This window comes from Larus michahellis, chromosome 1 (assembly GCF_964199755.1).
Source record: "Larus michahellis chromosome 1, bLarMic1.1, whole genome shotgun sequence".
NCBI classification, from domain to species: Eukaryota; Metazoa; Chordata; class Aves; order Charadriiformes; family Laridae; genus Larus; species Larus michahellis.
Window position 1 is genome coordinate 214,079,018 of NC_133896.1, and position 16,748 is coordinate 214,095,765.

The 16,748-nt window shown below is 61.6% G+C and overlaps 1 protein-coding gene across 1 annotated transcript in view; it reads left to right on the forward strand.

The window, feature by feature from the left end:
• Positions 1–6,360: 6,360 nt before the first annotated feature.
• Positions 6,361–16,748, forward strand: part of PDE2A (phosphodiesterase 2A) — a 70,716-nt gene continuing 60,328 nt past the window's right edge. Inside the window, exon 1 of the mRNA XM_074572219.1 lies at positions 6,361–6,614. Coding sequence (XP_074428320.1) covers positions 6,547–6,614 — 68 coding nt within the window. The 5' untranslated portion in view covers positions 6,361–6,546. The remainder of the gene's footprint in view (positions 6,615–16,748) is intronic.

Consider the following 16,748-nt stretch of genomic DNA (forward strand, 5'->3'; position numbering starts at 1 on the left):
AGGACCGGTGCTTCTTTTGGTGGGAATACTGGGAAGACTGGGCACGTCCCGTAGGGCTGGGCCACGCCGGGCTTGAAAAAAGCCCTGGGGCTTCCCCAAATTCCTCCTGCTCGCCCGGGCTGGGGCTCAGGGCATGGAAAAGAGGATGTTGGGGGATGCGCTGGGGGCTGGGGGGGTTTGTCCCCAGGCTCACCGGAGCGCGCTGGAAGCTTGCAGGGAGGATGGATTTCGGCGCAGGGGCAAATGCCAGGGATGCAAAATGAGCCGGTGCCAAGCCCTGTGCGCTGGTGTCCTGCCCGCGGGGACTGTCCCTTGTCCCCAGCACCCCCCGCACCCACAGCAGATGCCCTGACACCATCAGGGTGTCAATGACAGGGACAGTGGGAGCGAGGGCGCCCTCAGCGAGGTTGTGGGTGACACCAAGCCGAGCGGTGTGGTGACACGCCTGAGGGCTGGGATGCCATCCAGAGGGACCTGGAGGGGTGGAACCACATGAACCTCATGGGGTTCAACCAGCCCAAGTGCAGGGTCCTGCACCCGGGTGAGGGCACCCCCCAGTCCCAGCCACAGGCTGGGAGAAGAGAAGGCTCCATGGAGACCTTGGAGCCCCTTCCAGTCCCTCAAGGGGCTCCAGGAAAGCTGGGGAGGGACTCTGGATGAGGGAGGGGAGCCATGGGACGAGGGGGAAGGGGTTTCCACTGCAAGAGGGGAGACTGAGCTGAGATCTGAGGCAGAAATTCTTGGCTGTGAGGGCGATGAGCCCCTGGCCCAGGTTGCCCAGAGAAGCTGTGGCTGCCCCATCCCTGGAGGGGTTCAAGGCCAGGTTGGCCGGGGCTTGGAGCAAGCTGGGCTGGTGGGAGGTGTCCCTGCCCAGGGCAGGGGGTGGCACTGGGTGGCCTTTAAGGTCCCTTCCCACCCAAACCATGCCCTGATTCTATTCTGGATGCATGCAGTGGGATGCTTGAGAGTCATCCATAAGGAAATCCCGGAATCAGGAAAGCGAAGCGTGGCTCGGTCGCTGGGATTATCCCCGGCTGCTGGGTTGAGCTGCTGGGGTATCTCTGGAGGAAGCAACTCTTGCTTGCACAGCAAGGGAGCAAATTGCTCCCTGGAAGCCCGCAGCTCCGAGCGCGGGGCGGCAGCGACGCCGAGCCCTTTTGTTGGGAAAGTATCTGCCGAGCAAATTGCTTTGTATCAGCAAATACATCTACATTAGCGGTGGAATTGGTATCCTGCACAATGAGCGCTCGAGGACAATGCGCGGCTATTCAGAGCTCACAAAATATTCAATCCTGTAGCTAAGGAGGCTCCGCGGAAGTCAAAAGCAAGGCTTGTTTCGTATTCACGCCGCCAATATTGGTATGAGGGCACGTAACCGGAACGATGCCTTTGAAACGCCGGCAGCGCTTCGTCTTCCTGACAATAAATAAAGATACTCGGCTCCTGTCAGCACCGAGAGCGGGGATCACCATGAATGCTTGTCAAAAGGGTGTTTGCTGCATCTAACGCAGAATCGTGCGGAGAAACAGGAGGGATTTGTAGGAAAGGCCGTGCCGGACCCTCCCGGGACCCTCTTCCTCCTCAGGGTGAGGTGCACCCTTTGCTTGCACCTGGAGAAGGTTTCTTGGTGGATCTTGCTGGCCATCACCAGGGCCTTGCTCCTCCACCAGGTCTAACATCTGGGTCTACCCTTGGGGTGCCCACCCCATGGGGCTCCGTCAGCCAGGCTCAGCACCAGCTCCATGGGGGTCTGAGCCCCACGGGACCTGGGTGGGCGCAGGGCAGCATGTGAAGGAGTTGGAGGTGGCCTCGGCACTGGAGGAGGTTGTTGGAGGGCTTGGAGGGCTCCTCAGGTTTTGGAGGGCTTGGAGGGTGCTGTGTTCCAAATGACGGGGTCCTAACGTGGGCTGTGAGCAACCCACAGAGCAGCTCAGGTGGGTGTCCACAGCCAGCACAGTTGTTCACACCGGTGTACAGAGGAACCTTTCCGTGCTTGAGCAGTGGAAGAGGTGGCCCAAAGAGGTCATGTGGCCTCCATCCTTGGAGCTGGATCAGATGAAGCCCTGGCCTGACCCACCTTTGAGCAGAAGGTTGGACCAGAGATCTGAAATCCCTGCCCTGCAGCAACACCACTGTACCAGGGGCATCATGGGCATGGGAGGGGACAGGCCACCACAGCCAGTCCCCGCACCACATCTCACAGGCACAGCCCTCCTGCTCGCCGCGTGTTTGAGGGGTCACCCAGCGATGTCCACCCAGGGAAGTCCATCCAGCGATGCCCACCAGTGATGTCTACCCAGTGATACCAACCCAGTGATGTTCACCAGCGATGTCCATGCATCAATGCTCACCAGAGGTGCCCACCAGCGATGTCCACCAGCAATCCTCACCCAACCATGCCTAGCCAGTGATGCCCACCAGTGATGTCCACCCAGCGAAGTGCCCTCCAGGGACACCCACCCAGCAATGTCCACCCAGTGATGTCCTCCAGTGATGCCCACCAAGGACGCCCACCTAGCAATGTCCACCCAGTGATGTCCTCCAGTGATGCTCACCAGCGATGCCCACCAGCGATGTCCACCCAATGATGCTCACCCAGTGTTGTCCACCAGTAATCTCCACCCAGCGATGCTCACCCAGTGTTGTCCACCAGTAATCTCCACCCAGCGATGCCCACCAGCAATGCCCACCCAGCGCCTGGACTCCTTATGCCTGTGGCACTTCGTGTTTCCTCTAGGAGGGCAGGAACCCAGGGATGCCCGCGCACACCAAGGGGGTTGTTGTAGAAACCCTTGCCTTCCTCAAACGGCAGGTTCTTGGGGCAGCGCGGGTTGGTGGGTGGTGGACCAGCACAATCTGAAGGGAGCAGGTAGAGACCAGCTGCTTTGGTGGAGAAGTGGCTGCCCACAAAGTGCAGCACTAGGAGGAAGAGAAGCTTTGATGGGCGCAGAGGTGGTGCCGGAGACGGCTGGGTGTCTCCATCATGATGATGGGGAGCTGCAGCAGAGGGAGAGATCTCTTTGCCTGAGGCTGGTGGAGCAACCTGCTGAGGAACCTCCTCAAGATACAGCATGAAAGCCAAAGCTTGGTGCTTCAGGTTCCTCTGCCTTTGGCATCTCCAAACCAGCTGTTCATTTTCATGGCATCCACCCAGAGGTGACAACCACTTGACATCTCTGCGATGTCCCTCACCCTGGGTGGGATCCTGTAGGCGTTGGTTGCTCATGAAACCAAGTCAGAAATCCCCCGAGTCCTCAAGGCGCCACTCCAGCCCTCCTGGGTGCTGCCAAGGAAGAGCAAGCAGGGATTTATCTGGGAAAAAAACAAAACAAAACCAAACCCAACACAAAACTGAGCACTTTTAATGAAATGCATCAAAATAATTCAGAAGCAGCGGAAGCGTTCCATCAGGCTGTTTAAATTTCTCAGCATTTGTGAAACTCCCGGGGCTGCGCACGCTGAAAGGAGGAACCGCATCTGCCAGTGACAGCCCGAGCGCCCGCGCTGCCATTGGCAGAAGGACTCTCAGAAGCTGCTTGGATACGGGGCTGGGTTTTCTCTTGAGGAGAAAATAGTACAGATGGATGTGGAACAGAGAAAAAACCACCTCTTTTGAACATTTGGATAGGGGAGAGAGCCAGGCATGACAGAAGGACCCACAGGGGGTTGAGAGCAGGCTGGATGCTGGGAATATGCAGATGTGGTGGCCCTTGCCTCGCATCTGGGGATGGATGGTTCCTTCTGGTGGGTCTTGGACCTGGGTCACAGAATCCCAGGTGGGAAGGGACCTCAAGGATCACCTGGTCCAACCTTTCTCAGCACGAGCACGGTCTAGACAAGACGGCCCAGCGCTCTGTCCAGCCAGATCTTAAAAGCGGCCAATGTTGGGGAGTCCACTGCTTCCCTGTGGAGATGATTCCAAGATCTGCTCTGATCTTCTCAGCTGCTTCATGCTGGGGACCGCTGCCAGGCAAAAATGCCTTTTGGGAATATGAGAGGCTGGGAAAAACAATCACAGGAACCAGTGTTTTCTGGGAAAGAGGGGACTCCCCGTAGATGTCTTCATGCCGCGATGATGTGGAAAGGTGGTTCCATCACACGGGGGTTCACGTGGCTCATACGCAGCACCCGCCTTGCTCCCCACGCACATCACAGCCGCTGCAGGGCGTAGGGACCGGTTCAGCCCCATGGCACCCCTGTGGGTCCCCGGGCACATCCCCTGCACCGTGGACTCGAGGTCAGCCTGGGGTCTTGGGCTCTAGAAAGTCTGCAAGAAGCAACAGCAGAAAGCAAGGTAGCGCCGGTCCTCCTGTGCCATCCACACCTCCGCCGGAGCCCAGAGACTGGGAAAGGTGGAAAGTCTGGACGCATTTGAGTCCTGTGTCCAGCTCAGGAGTCCTCAGCACAGGAGAGACATGGAGATGTTGGAGCGGGGCCAGAGGAGGCCACGGAGATGCTGGGTGGGCTGTAGCCCCTCTACTGGAAGGAAATCCCAGTGGGGAAAGCCCCCCTGGATCCTGGGGGAAAAGGGCAGGTTGAGCACGTTGTCACCATATGGTTGCACTTAGCGTTGGTATCAATCATAGAATCCCTGAATCACAGAACGGTTTGGGTGGGAAGGGACCTTGAAATCCCACCCAGTGCCACCCCCTGCCCTGGGCAGGGACACCTCCCACCAGCCCAGCTTGCTCCAAGCCCCGGCCAACCTGGCCTTGAACCCCTCCAGGGATGGGGCAGCCACAGCTTCTCTGGGCAACCTGGGCCAGGGGCTCACCGCCCTCACAGCCAAGAATTTCTGCCCGAGATCTCAGCTCAATCTCCCCTCCTGCAGTGGAAACCCCTTCCCCCTCGTCCCATGGCTCCCCTCCCTCATCCAGAGTCCCTCCCCAGCTTTCCTGGAGCCCCTTGAGGGACTGGAAGGGGCTCCAAGGTCTCCGCGGAGCCTTCTCTTCTCCAGGCTGAACCCCCCAATTCTCTCAGCCCGTCCTCCCAGCAGAGGGGCTCCAGCCCTCCCAGCATCTCCAGGGCCTCCTCTGGCCCCGCTCCGGCAGCTCCGTGTCTCTCCTGTGCTGAGGACTCCAGAGCTGGACGCAGTACTCCAGGCAGTGTCATTGTGTACATGAAAACGCTGACCTTAAGCCATGTGAACTTGCGGCATCCACCACATCCTGGGGCAAAAAGTTCTGCTCCTCACCTTCACCTGCGGGATGACCTCCTCCCGCTCTTTGTTCAGGACCTGGTTCCTGTTAGCTTCGTCTGATGTCTCTGGTGCTTGTGTTGGAAGGACCTGAAGTGCTTACATATCTTTAAAAGTCCAGGCTGCTCTCGCTCCTGCTTTGCACCCTCCTCTCGTGCCAAGAGATAGGGGGTTTCCTGGCTGGCAGAGCCTTCTCTGACCCTGATTCAGCACAGGATGGCCGTCCTTCCCCAGGGTCCCTCCTGGGAGAGCAGCTCCAGGGCCCTGGGTCTTCTGCTGTAACTGGAGACTAACCCCAGGGCTGGCACTGCAGCAACTTGTGCCCTTCTCTGGCCACTCTCTGCCACCATCCCACCCTGGTGACAGCTCACCCTGACACCCCCCAGCCCAGGGAGGCCCAGGGCAGGAGATCCCAGTGTGGCTTTAGGGGGACAAACCCACCTGATGTCCTGCAAGCCCGAAGGGATAGTGCAGCAGCTCCTCCACCCCAGCCAAGACAAGCGCCAGCGGTGCTCGGTGCTGCACACACGCAAAGGGCTGGGTGCTTGGGAAGAGGGAAGCTGTGCTAATTTGGGAGGTGACAGCATGCTGCATGATATTGCTTGATGCTGCCTAGTGTCCCTGGGGAAGGAACCTGCTTGTGGGGCAGGGACCTGTGGGACCAGTGCTGCCCAGCATCCCTGGGGTAAGGACTTTCCTGTGGGCCAGTGCTGCTTTATATCGCTCGATACCACCTGGTGTCCCTGGTGAAGGAACCTGCTTGTGGGTCTGATGCTGCCCAGTATCCCAGGGGCAGGGACCTTTGGGCCACTGCTGCCCAGCATCCCTGGGGCAGGGACTTGCCTGTGGGCCAGTGCTGCTCTATATCGCTCGATGCTGCCCGGCGCCCCGGGGGAAGGAAGGCGCTTGTGGGAGCGCGGGGTGGGCCGGGCCAGCCTGAGCATCACTAGACAAAGGCGGCGGCCCCTCGGCGCGGCGCGGCGCGGCGGGCGAGACCGGGCGCGGCCCGCGGCGGGCGGCGGCGGGCGGCAGGTGCGGACCCCTTCAGCGCCTCCGCGGGAGCGGCTCGGCCCCCGCCCAGCCCCGTGGAGCCGCAGCGGCGCCGTCAATCAGCGTGTCCCCCCCCGCTCCCTCCTCCGCCCTCCCCTCCCGCACGCCTCGGCGCTCTGCATCGGGCTCGGTGACAGCAGCGGGCTGGAGACACCCTCGCCGAGCGCGGCGGGAGGCTCCGCTTCCAGCCAGCACCGAGAAGCGGGGGCAGCGGCGGCTCCTGGCTGCCCGCAACCCGCCGGCAGCCCTCGCCGACCCCCCGGCGCCCGCCTGGCAGGGCTGCCGAAGCATGCGGAGCCATGGGCCAGGGCTGCGGACACTCCATCCTCTGCCGGAGCCAGCCGTACCAGGCGGCCGCGTCTGACCTGTGAGTCCCCTCCCGCCGGCACCGGGGATGGGGGGACCGCGCCGAGAGGGTGGGATGCTCGGGGGGTGATGCTGGGTGAAGGGGTCAGGGAGATATTGGGGCGAGGGGAGGCAGGAAAAAGTTCCTCCTACCTGACAGCTGGCAGGGAGGAGGTGGCGGGGGAATGACAAGCGGCTACAACCCCCCCACCACCTCTGTTTCCCCACTCGCCACCTGTGTTAGCCCAGAGCAGGTCATCACTGGCGGCCGACCAAAAGGCTCTGTGCCGGAGGGCTGGTGTGAAGAGCATCTCTCCATTTCCCGAGCCACCCTTGCCCCGTGGCAGCTTCCTGCGGGGGCGGAAGGCTCCTGGCCCAGCGGTTTGCCGGGGGGAGGCACGGGTGACTTTGTGAAATGCAGGTCAGGCCTCCAAATCGTGGTTTCGGTGGCTCCATGCAGGTCAAGAGAAGCCACCCCCCCGCACACCCACCCCCGCAACAGGTCTGGGGGTCCCGGCATCGCTGCGCCATTTGCCGGAAGCGAGGTGGGGAAGGGGCTCCGGGGGTCATGGGGATCTGATTCTGCGGCGCAGGCACAAGGGGCTTTGCGTGTGAGGGAGGGGTGACCTTGCTGAGGGATGACAGTGCCTCCCTGGAAGCGGTGAAGGGTGATGCTCCAGAGAGCCCACGTGGGAAGAGGGGGCTGAGCTGGCTCCCGGGAAACATGCGGTGCCTGAATTCCCATCGCCCACGGGCTCGGCTGGGGATGGCGGAGACCCCCGACTCTGCGCGCGCGTGTGTGTAGCACTCACGAGGCTCCGCAGCTGCTGTGCACAGGCTGTGTGTGGCACAGGCGATTTGCCGTACGTGGGTGCTCCGCCGCCCGGGTATCGGGAGATCTTGGGTGCTCCCAGCCCCTTCCCCACCCTGGGCAATTGCTGGGATGGGACCCCACATTGCCAGAGGCGTGAGCTGATCCGGCGGGGAAGGGATTGCGGGTGTCGGGGGATGAGGAGGAAGGCAGCTCGGTGCTTGGATTCCTTTGTCTGGCAGTGCCAGCTCCACGTGCTCAGGCACCGGCCGAACCGCCTGGCTCGGCAGCCTGTGCCGTGACCACCGGTCCCAGGGGCCACCTCGCCGCATGGGGATGCGCCCGGGAGCAGCCTCGGGTGGCCTGGAGCGGGTGCTTTAGGTGATGACAAGGCTACCGAGGCGCGAAGGAAGGTATCGCCCGCTCTTGCCCCGGCCCCACATGTTTCCCTCCGGCATCGCCAGGTTCTCGCACCCTCGCGAGGTGACCTCCGGAGGAGAAGTTTGCCTCCTTCTTAGAGAAAATAGCCGCCAGCGTCTCTCCAGCCTACCTGCGATGTGGGGCTTAGACCCACCTTCCAGAGGCACCGAGAGCTCCCGATCCCCCCCCGCGCTGCCGTGGGTGCTGGGTCCGATCCCCTCTGCGGGCAGCATCCTTCCCCCCCCACCCCGCCAGCTCTCCTGGCTCCCTCCCTGGCGCTGTGCAGGCTTTGTTCCCTGCGGAGATCCTTTCATGCTGCCGCCGGAACACGTGCCCGTGTCCTTTTTCTTTAAGCAAAACACACAAAGGTCTTGAAATGCCATGCTATCCCCATGTTTCCTCCGGCTGGAATGCCTCTGCTGACTTGCAGCTGCTCTTTAATGGCTTTTTAAGGAAGGTGGATGCTATAGAAACTTAGCGCAGCTGCACCGGCTGCGCCCCCCGAGCCGCCCAGGGCAGGAGAAGCAGGAATGGGGAGCCGAGATGCTTCCTCCTTTTTACCCAGGATATAACCTTCTGTCCTTCCTAGATGTTTATCCCTGTTCCCGGGGGGATATAACGAGGTGGAAAAGCTTCCCGAGAGCTGCACGGGGCCGAGACCCATTGGTGGGCCGGGTCTCCCACCTGCGCAGTCAATTTATCACCAGGGAGTGTTGGGTGGCAGCCAGTCAAGTGCCATTTGGCGTTATCCAGGTCACGTTTTAACCCATTTTCCTCCTTTTTTCCCCCCGGTGGGAAGCGTATTCCCAGGCGGGCGGCTGCTGACCCGGTTAGCGGCGAGTGGGATGCCAGGGATGCCCGGAGCTGCCGCTCTCACAGCATCCCAGGCAGAGGGAGAAGCGGCTGAGCTCTTTGGGTGGAAAACGCGGAGGAGGAGAGGATGCTTTGAGCATCCCCGCGGGGAAGGAGCCGGCTGAGCGGAGGCTGGGGAGAGGTCAGGGCTTGTTTCGGGGAGCAGCAGCTCACCCGGCTCTCCCCGCTCGGCTCCTGGCAGCCGCCAGGCAGGAGCAGACGTGTGAAGTGGCCCAGTGTCACCGCGCTTGGCGCTGGGGCGATGACGGGGTCGGTGCCAGGCGTACGATGGAGGACGGACCGCGGTCACAGCTGGGGCGAGAGGCTCCGTCCTCCTGTGCCGCGGGCACCGGCGGGGGGAAGGAGCCGGTGTCCCACCAGGGGACAAAGACGGTTCTTGTGCATCTTTGCAGGAGCGCGTTAGTCTCTGCTGGTTGTGCCAGGTCAGTGCCAGGACCTGGACCATGTGTCCCCAGGCCAGTGCCAGGACCTGGATGATGTGTCCCAAAGTCCGTGTCAGGACCTGGATGATGTGTCCCAGGTCAATGGCAGGACTTGGATGGTGCGTCCCCAAGTCAATGCCAGGACTCAGATGGTGTGTCCCCAGGTCAATGCCAGGACCCAGATCATGTGTCCCCAGGTCAATGCCAGGACCCGGATTGTGTGTCCCCAGGTCAGTGCCAGGACCTGGACTGTGTGTCCCAGGTCAATGCCATGGCTTGGATGGTGTGTCCCCATGTCAATGCCAGAACCTGGACTGTGTGTCCCCACCTAAATGCCACGACCCGGATGGTGAGTCCCCAGGTCAATGCCAGGACTCAGATGATGTGTCCCCAGGTCAATGCCAGGATCTGGACTGTGTCCCAGGTCAATGCCGTGACCTTGATGATGCGTCCCCAGATCAATGCCATGACCTGATTGGTGTGTCCCCAGCAAAATGCCAGGACCTGGATGATGTGTCCCCAGGTCAATGGCAGGACCTGGACTGTGTCCCCAGGTCAATGCCAGGACCCAGGCGAAGTGTCCCCATCAAGGCTCATGCAAGGGTGACGCGTGATGCCCCATCCCCGTGTTACCTCCCTGATGCACTCACCTGGGAGCCGCTTCCTCCGGGGTCCCGGCCCGGGGGGTGCCCAGGGGAGCAGCTGCAGAGGCTGATGGCACGAGGTGACATTCGTGATGTCCCTACCTGCTGCTCTCTGTGTGGCCTGGGCACGCACCAGAGGGAAACCCCAGTCCCTTCCCACCTCGCTGTTCCTCCCTGCTTCTCTCCTGGAGCAGAGACGTGGCATCCATGGGATTTGGGACCAGATGACCTTTAAGGTCCCTCCCAACCCGAACCATTTGAGGATTCTGTGGCTTGCTCCGGTGGCATTAGCCCTGCAGGTACCTGGGGAGTGACGCCGGCTGGGACGTGGAGGGCACAAGCTGCCTGGCGAAGCGTTTCGGCTGCTTTCTGGAGGTCTCCGAGCACCCGCAAAGCCGAGGGCAGGCTGCCCCGACCCTCTGCCCCGTGGTTATTGCCAGTCCCTGGGTTGTACGTTTAAATTTCCATGGAAAATGCTGACTCCAGCACTGCTGGGCACCCACTTCCCAGGTCCAGTGGGGTGAGGGCAGCCTGGTCTCCCATTGCTGTGGATCTTGGGATCTGCGAGTGGCTGCCTGGGATGTTCTCCAGGCTTTTCCGAAGCCTCAGGCTGTTTGTGGCCTTGCTTTTCTGTCAGCCCGGTGCCACCATGTCAGCTGGGAGGTGTCTGGGGCACTTCAGCATCACCCACCCCCATGGGCACCAAGCCCTGGAGCTCGGAAGCGGCTTGCGGAGAGGATGGAGGGGAAGCTCCTGCCTGCGAGAAGCTGTGGATGCTCCAGCCCTGGAGGTCTTCAAGGCCAGACAGGGCTTGGAGCAACCTGGTCTGGTGGGAGGTGTCCCTGCCCAGGATACGGGGTTGCACTGGATGAGGTTTAAGGTCCCTTCTAAGCCAAACCATTCCGTGATTCCATGATTCCTGGCACCCTGCACCTCTCCGCGCTTGGGGAGCTCCCTTAGGTTGGGGGGGGGACACCAGCCAGGAGCTTCCCCTCCATTCCCCCACCCCGGGGCACCCCGCTGAGCACCCTCAGCTTGGGAGCAAGCCAGAGGTTTTCAAGTGTCGGGGAATGAACCTCCGGTGCTTGCCGGCTGCCGGCCAGCTGCTGGCGCGGATGCAGGCGATGGGGCCGGCCGGGCAATGCTGGCACACCGCGGGGCTGGCCGCGGCCCAGGCTGGCACCACCGACGGCTCTGCCAGCGAGGGGCTGCCCTGAGCGAGCCCCGCTCCAGCCGAGCTCCCCGGGGGGGCGGGGGGGGGGGGAGACGCACACGCTGCTCCATGGGCTCCGGGAGGATGAGCATCCATCCGAGTTCTCCGACAGCTCCTCCATGGGGGATACAGGATTCCCAGGGGGGGAACGGTGATGGATCTGGGAATCCCTCCTGCCTCCCCTTCTCCTCCGATCCCCGATCCCCGCTTTCTCTTTTGTCTTTTTCCCGGTTCCCACGTGGTTTCGCCGAGAGCCACGCTGGGCTGGAGCCAGAAACACGCAGGCAAGGGCCCGGAGCTGCCTGGGACTTTCTGCTTGTCCAGCTTTTTTTTTTTTTTTTTTTTTTTTCCTGCAAAGGGCTGAGCTGTTCTCCTTAATGGATGGGCCTGGCTGGAAGCAAGGAGGGTGTGGGGGGGGAAGCACCGGAGGGGGGGGAGGATGGAGATGCTTTGTCTGCTGCCGTGGCTCCATCCCCACGGCAGAGAGAGCCAGGGGCGGGGGGGGGTTTGTTGATGGAGAGCAGGCAGAGCGCAGGCAACGGGCAGCCTGGCAGCTCACCCACCCCCTTGCTTCACAGAAATGGGTGAAAACCCTAAGATTTGATGATTGGGGGGGAGGGGTTTAGGCTGGGTTGGGGGGGGTCTCTGGTTGGTCCTGGGTCTGTCGTTCCCGGTGGATGGTGGTCCACGATGTCGTGGCATCCCCAAACCTTGTCACCCGCGTGACATCCCGGAGGGAGGGACTCGCTCAGAAATGGGCTCCGGGGCAGGGAGGGGGCTGGTTATTTGGCACCCGCAGCCCCACATCCTGCTCCCAGCCCCAAATCCTCCTCCTGTCCCCAAATCCTGCGCCTGCCCCCGCAAAACCCATCCCACAACGCCAGCTGGGGGGGGGGGGGGGGGGGCAGGGGGGAAAAGGTGACTCGAGAGCTCGCGGGGAGCATTTCGGGTGGGTTCAAGCCTCCCAGGTCTTTGTCGCTTTGCCTTTTGTATAGTAAATCACAGAGGAAAAAAAAGAGAAATGATTCGGGATGGGTGTATTTTACCCAGGAAAATATTAAAATCGAATTTTTGTTGGCCGGGGGGGGGGGGGGGGGAGGGGGGAGCTGGGTTCAGGGCTTGGCCTCCTCGCGGCGTGTTTCAGCATCCCCCCAAATCTCTCTCCTCGCCGGATGCCAGTGGGGGTGGGGGGGGAATCATCGCACCCCAGGAGGGGAAAAAGCCAACGGCCACCCCGTGGCAGAAGGGATGACTCCGCCAGAAAGAGCCTTCCCGGCCTTGGAATCGCTTCCCAACCCCTTCCCGCTTCCTTCTGAGCTTGCACGTTTCAGCTGGGTGACTCAGAAGACACCCAGGAGCTATTTATAAAGAGCATTTGAAAGGATAAGGCTGGTGGAGGGCTTTTATTCCACCCCCTGCCCCGCTTCCCTCTTCCCCTGAGCTGCTGCTGGCGGCGGGCAGAGGTGGCTCGTCTGGAGGGGGACCCGTCCCCGTCCCCCCACGGTTCGAGGTTTCTATGGGGTGAAGATGCCGCAAACCCCTCCAGGGCTGACCCCAAACCTCCCCCCGTTGTGGCAAAGCCCTGCCTGCGGCGAGGCAAGGGACAGTCAGGGCTGCCGGAACCCGCTCCGACATGGGAATACAGGGAGATGGAGCCGGGGACGCGAGCCCTCGCTGGCACCCAGCTTGGCTTCGGTGGCACGGGCGATGGGATCGATCGGCCTGGCGAGGATGGCACGGTGATGGGGATGGTGTCTGGGGATGAAGGCAGCGGCTGCCCATGCACCATCCCCATCCGGAGCTTCTGCTCCCCTCCGTGGGGACCTGGCACCTCCGTAGGGCTGGGCAGGAGGTGGCAGCCTGGGATTTATCCTCCACGCTGGGATAACTGCTCCCTATCCTTCATCCCGCAGCCAGGATGGGTCCACAGCCCCGTCCTTGAGCCCGTACTCAGCTGGAGCCCGGCTGGAAGGACGCAAGCCGTGGGTCCTGATGTATTTTTCCTCGCTCTACAAAAAAAAAATGGGGCCTTTTCCCATATTTTTTTGTACTAGTGCGAGCACAGCCAGGCCGGTGGCCGCATCCTTCCCACCTGGGAAAAGCGGGTGGAAGCCACAGAGCCTTTCAATAAGAAATCAAGGCGGCTCCAGCAACGGGGAGAGGTGTCGGGACCAGCGAAGGCGTTAATCTCCCGGCTCGAGCCGGGGGATGCTACATCCCCTAATTGTTTTATTATCAGCTCCTCGAGGCAAAGAAATCCCCCAGCTCCCCCTGCCCGTGGGTGCCGGATGCCGGCGATGCGACCCACAGCTCAGGAGGGGCTGGGAGGTTCTTTGGTCCCCGGGCGCGATGGTCTGGGGGAGCTGCGGGACACGGGGACACCCTCCCCCCCCCCCCCCCAACCCTCGCCAGGTCCTTCTGCAGCCCCCCAGGGTTCTGGTCAGGGGGGAAAATGGGGTGCGGGGCTGCAGGGCTGGTGCAGGCGAGGTGGGTTTGGGGCTGGGGTCAGGGTCAGGGTTAGGGTCAGGGTCAGGGTCAGGGTTAGGATTAGGGTCAGGGTTTGGGTTTAGGGATAATTTAGGGTTAGGGCTTTGGTTAAGGTTTAGGGTTAGGGCTAAAGTTCGGGCTAAGGTTAGGGCTGGGTTTAAGGTTTGGGGTTGGGGTTGGGGGTTAGGGCTAAGGTTAACATTTAGGGTTAGGATTATTACTAAAGTTAAGGTTTAGGGTTAGGATTAGGGTTAGGTTTGTTGCCAAGGTTAAGGTTTAGGGTTAGTGTTAGGGCTGAGGTTAAGGTTTAGGGTTAGGGTTAGGATTAGTGCTAAAGTTAAGGTTTAGGATTAGGATTAGGGTTAGGATTAGGGCTACGGTTAAGATTTCGGGTTAGTGTTAGGGCTAGGGTTAGGACTAAGGTTAACATTTAGCATTAGGATTAGGGCTAAGGTTAAGATTTAGGGTTAGATTTAAGGCTAAATTTAAGGGTTAGAGTTAGGGTTAGGGATTAGGGATAATTTAGGGTTAGGGCTTTGGTTAAGGTTTGGGGTTAAGGCTAAGGTCAGGGTTAAGGTTAGGGCTGGGTTTAAGGTTTGGGGTTGGGATTATTGCTAAGGTTAAGGGTTAGGGTTAGGGCTAAGGTTAACATTTAGGGTTAGGATTATTGCTAAGGTTAAGGGTTAGGGTTAGGGTTAGGGCTAAGGTTAGGGTTAGGGTTATTACTAAAGTTAATGTTTAGGGTTAGGATTAAGGTTAGGTTTGTTGCTAAGGTTAAGGTTAGGGTTAGGGTTAGGGCTATGGCTAGGTGTAAAACTAGGTTTAGGGTTAGGGTTAGGGCTAATTCTAGGGCTAGTGTTGGCGTTGAGCTTCCCAGAATGGGGGACCTCTTTTTTAGAGCAGCCCTGAGGAGAAGGACTTGGGGGTGTTGGTGGACGAGGAGCTCAACATGAGCCATCAACGTGCGTGGGCAGCCCAGAAACCCCCCCGCAGCCTGGGCTGCATCCCCAGCAGCGTGGGCAGCAGGGCGAGGGGGGGGATTCTGCCCCTCTGCTCCGCTCGGGGGAGACCCCCCTGCAGTGCTGCCTCCAGCTCTGGGGCCTCAGCACAGGAGAGACACGGAGCTGTTGGAGCGGGGCCAGAGGAGGCCCCGGAGATGCTGGGAGGGCTGGAGCCCCTCTGCTGGGAGAACGGGCTGAGAGTTGGGGGGCAGCCCAAGGGTCGGCTGTGGGATGTCTTGGTGTCAGATGCCGGGGTGACGGGCACCGGGGCACACGCTGCATTTACTCCCAAAGCCTCCTGCTTGCTCTAGCCCCATGGCTGCTGCGTGCAGCATCTCCTCTCCCCATCACCTCCCGCATCTACTGGGCATCCCGGGGGGTCCCTCAGTAGGGAGAGAGTCTGGGCAGGCTCAGCGGCGCGAGCCAGGAGCATCGTGACCTTTGTTAATTAAATTTTTACTCTTTTATTTCCCCTGGTTCCCTCCAGTGCTCTGTACCCTCGGAGGCGTGGGCTCCTCCAGCAGAAAGCTGAAATATGTTATATTTTGGGTTTTTTTTCTCAGCCCGGTACCTCCTGCCGTGGCCCCGGGATGGCGGGTTTGGATCTGGCCGTGGAGACGGACTTCTCGGCACGGTCACCCATCGCAAGGGAGCCCTGAGATGCTGCGGGCGATTTCACAAGGGGGGATTCTGGGGGTCGGCGAGGCTCCTGCCCCAAAGGAACCCCCAGCCCAGCTGCTGAGGGTCAGGCATCCCCCGCAACAAGGACTAAGGTGCCCTTTGGGTGCTGGTGTCCCTTGGCCAAAGCCGGGGTGCGGGTGGAGGCGGATGCAAAGCCCGTTCCGGAGGATTCTGCGGGAAAAGGGCATGCTCATGGTGGGACTTAGGCTTGGGGGCAGGTTGAGGGGGGCTAGTGTTGGGGCTTGCTGTCCCCAAGTAAATGACACCCCCGGGAATGGCTGTGGCTTTCTGCAGGCCACCCAGCTCCCATCCTGCTCCCGCCAGATGGCTGGGATACCCCTGGGGTGCCCAGGGAGAGCCGGGGCAGGGTGCGTGCCATGTCACGGGCACCCAGCGGCGTCAGGGCAATGCCAGGGGCTCATCTTTGGGCCCCCCCCCCCGGGTCCAGCTGTGATTGTCACCCTTTCTTCCCAGAGCCGGAGCGGGCTGTCCTGCCTCCCATGGGATGCAGGGATGGCAAGGAGGTCTCTTCCCCACTGGGAATAGCGTGGGAGCTGGCTCCCGGGGTGCCTGTTTTGGTGAGGACGGAGGGGTTTTGCGGAGGTGGGGGCTCATCAGGGGCCCCGCGGCGCTTGCTGGGGACCCTCCCCGCCTCTTCCCGCCGCCGCGCTGGCAGGGAGATGGGCCAGCAGGTCCGTGGGCTGGCGAGCCCACGGCGCGGCGAGAAGCGCGAAGTCAGGCGCACTCGTGCATCGCTCGTGCCCGGGAGCCGGGAGCGTGCTGGGGAGCGAGCCCCCGGGCACGCGGGGTGTCCCAGCTGGCCACCAGCATGGGCCGGGGCGGGGGACACACCGCAGCTGTTCCCCCCCACTCCCATCCCTCCCGAATCTGCAGCACAGCACAGCACAGCAGAGGCACGGTGGTACCCAGAGGACCAAGGGGACCCCGTTTTTCCCCCCCCCGGCTCCATCCTCCCCCCGTGCAGCTCGCTGGCAGCCCGGCACCACTGCGACCCACACCTTGTGACGGGGACCCCGCCGAAGGGAAGGGGACGGGGCATGGGGACACTGGCTGGGTGGCAGCCGGCTGCCAGCCCTCCCGCAAGCCCCCCCCAGGCTGGGCACGGCGGGGCGGAGGGAGCTGAAAAGCCATTAATTCATAGAAAGCGCGATCCGGCATGAAACAGCCTGATCCGCAGCAGGATCCGGCCGCCCGGCAGAAGGTGGTTGCGGTTCGTCGCTGGAGAGCCGGTGCCAAGGGTGCCGGGGTCGGGGTCGGGGGGGGGGGTTTGGACCATCGCCGAAGGACGTGGCATCTCCGTGCCCATCCCGGGGCCGAGCTGCCCACCTTCCCGGCCTTCCCATCGGTGTCGACGTCCCTTCAAGGGACATCGGCGGGGCTGGGGACGGCTGCCCGTGCCCCACGGAAGGAGGTGTCTCTCCCTTACCACTGCCGCCCATGTCGCCCCCCCTTCCCCCCCCCCCAAGAGAGAGAGATGAGGGGAAGCATCAGCTCCTTGCGCAGGAGTCAGACCTAAAAAATGCTTCATCTCTTGATTAAGCAACGAGACGCGCTGCCATCCCCCCGGGCCATCGTGGCGGATG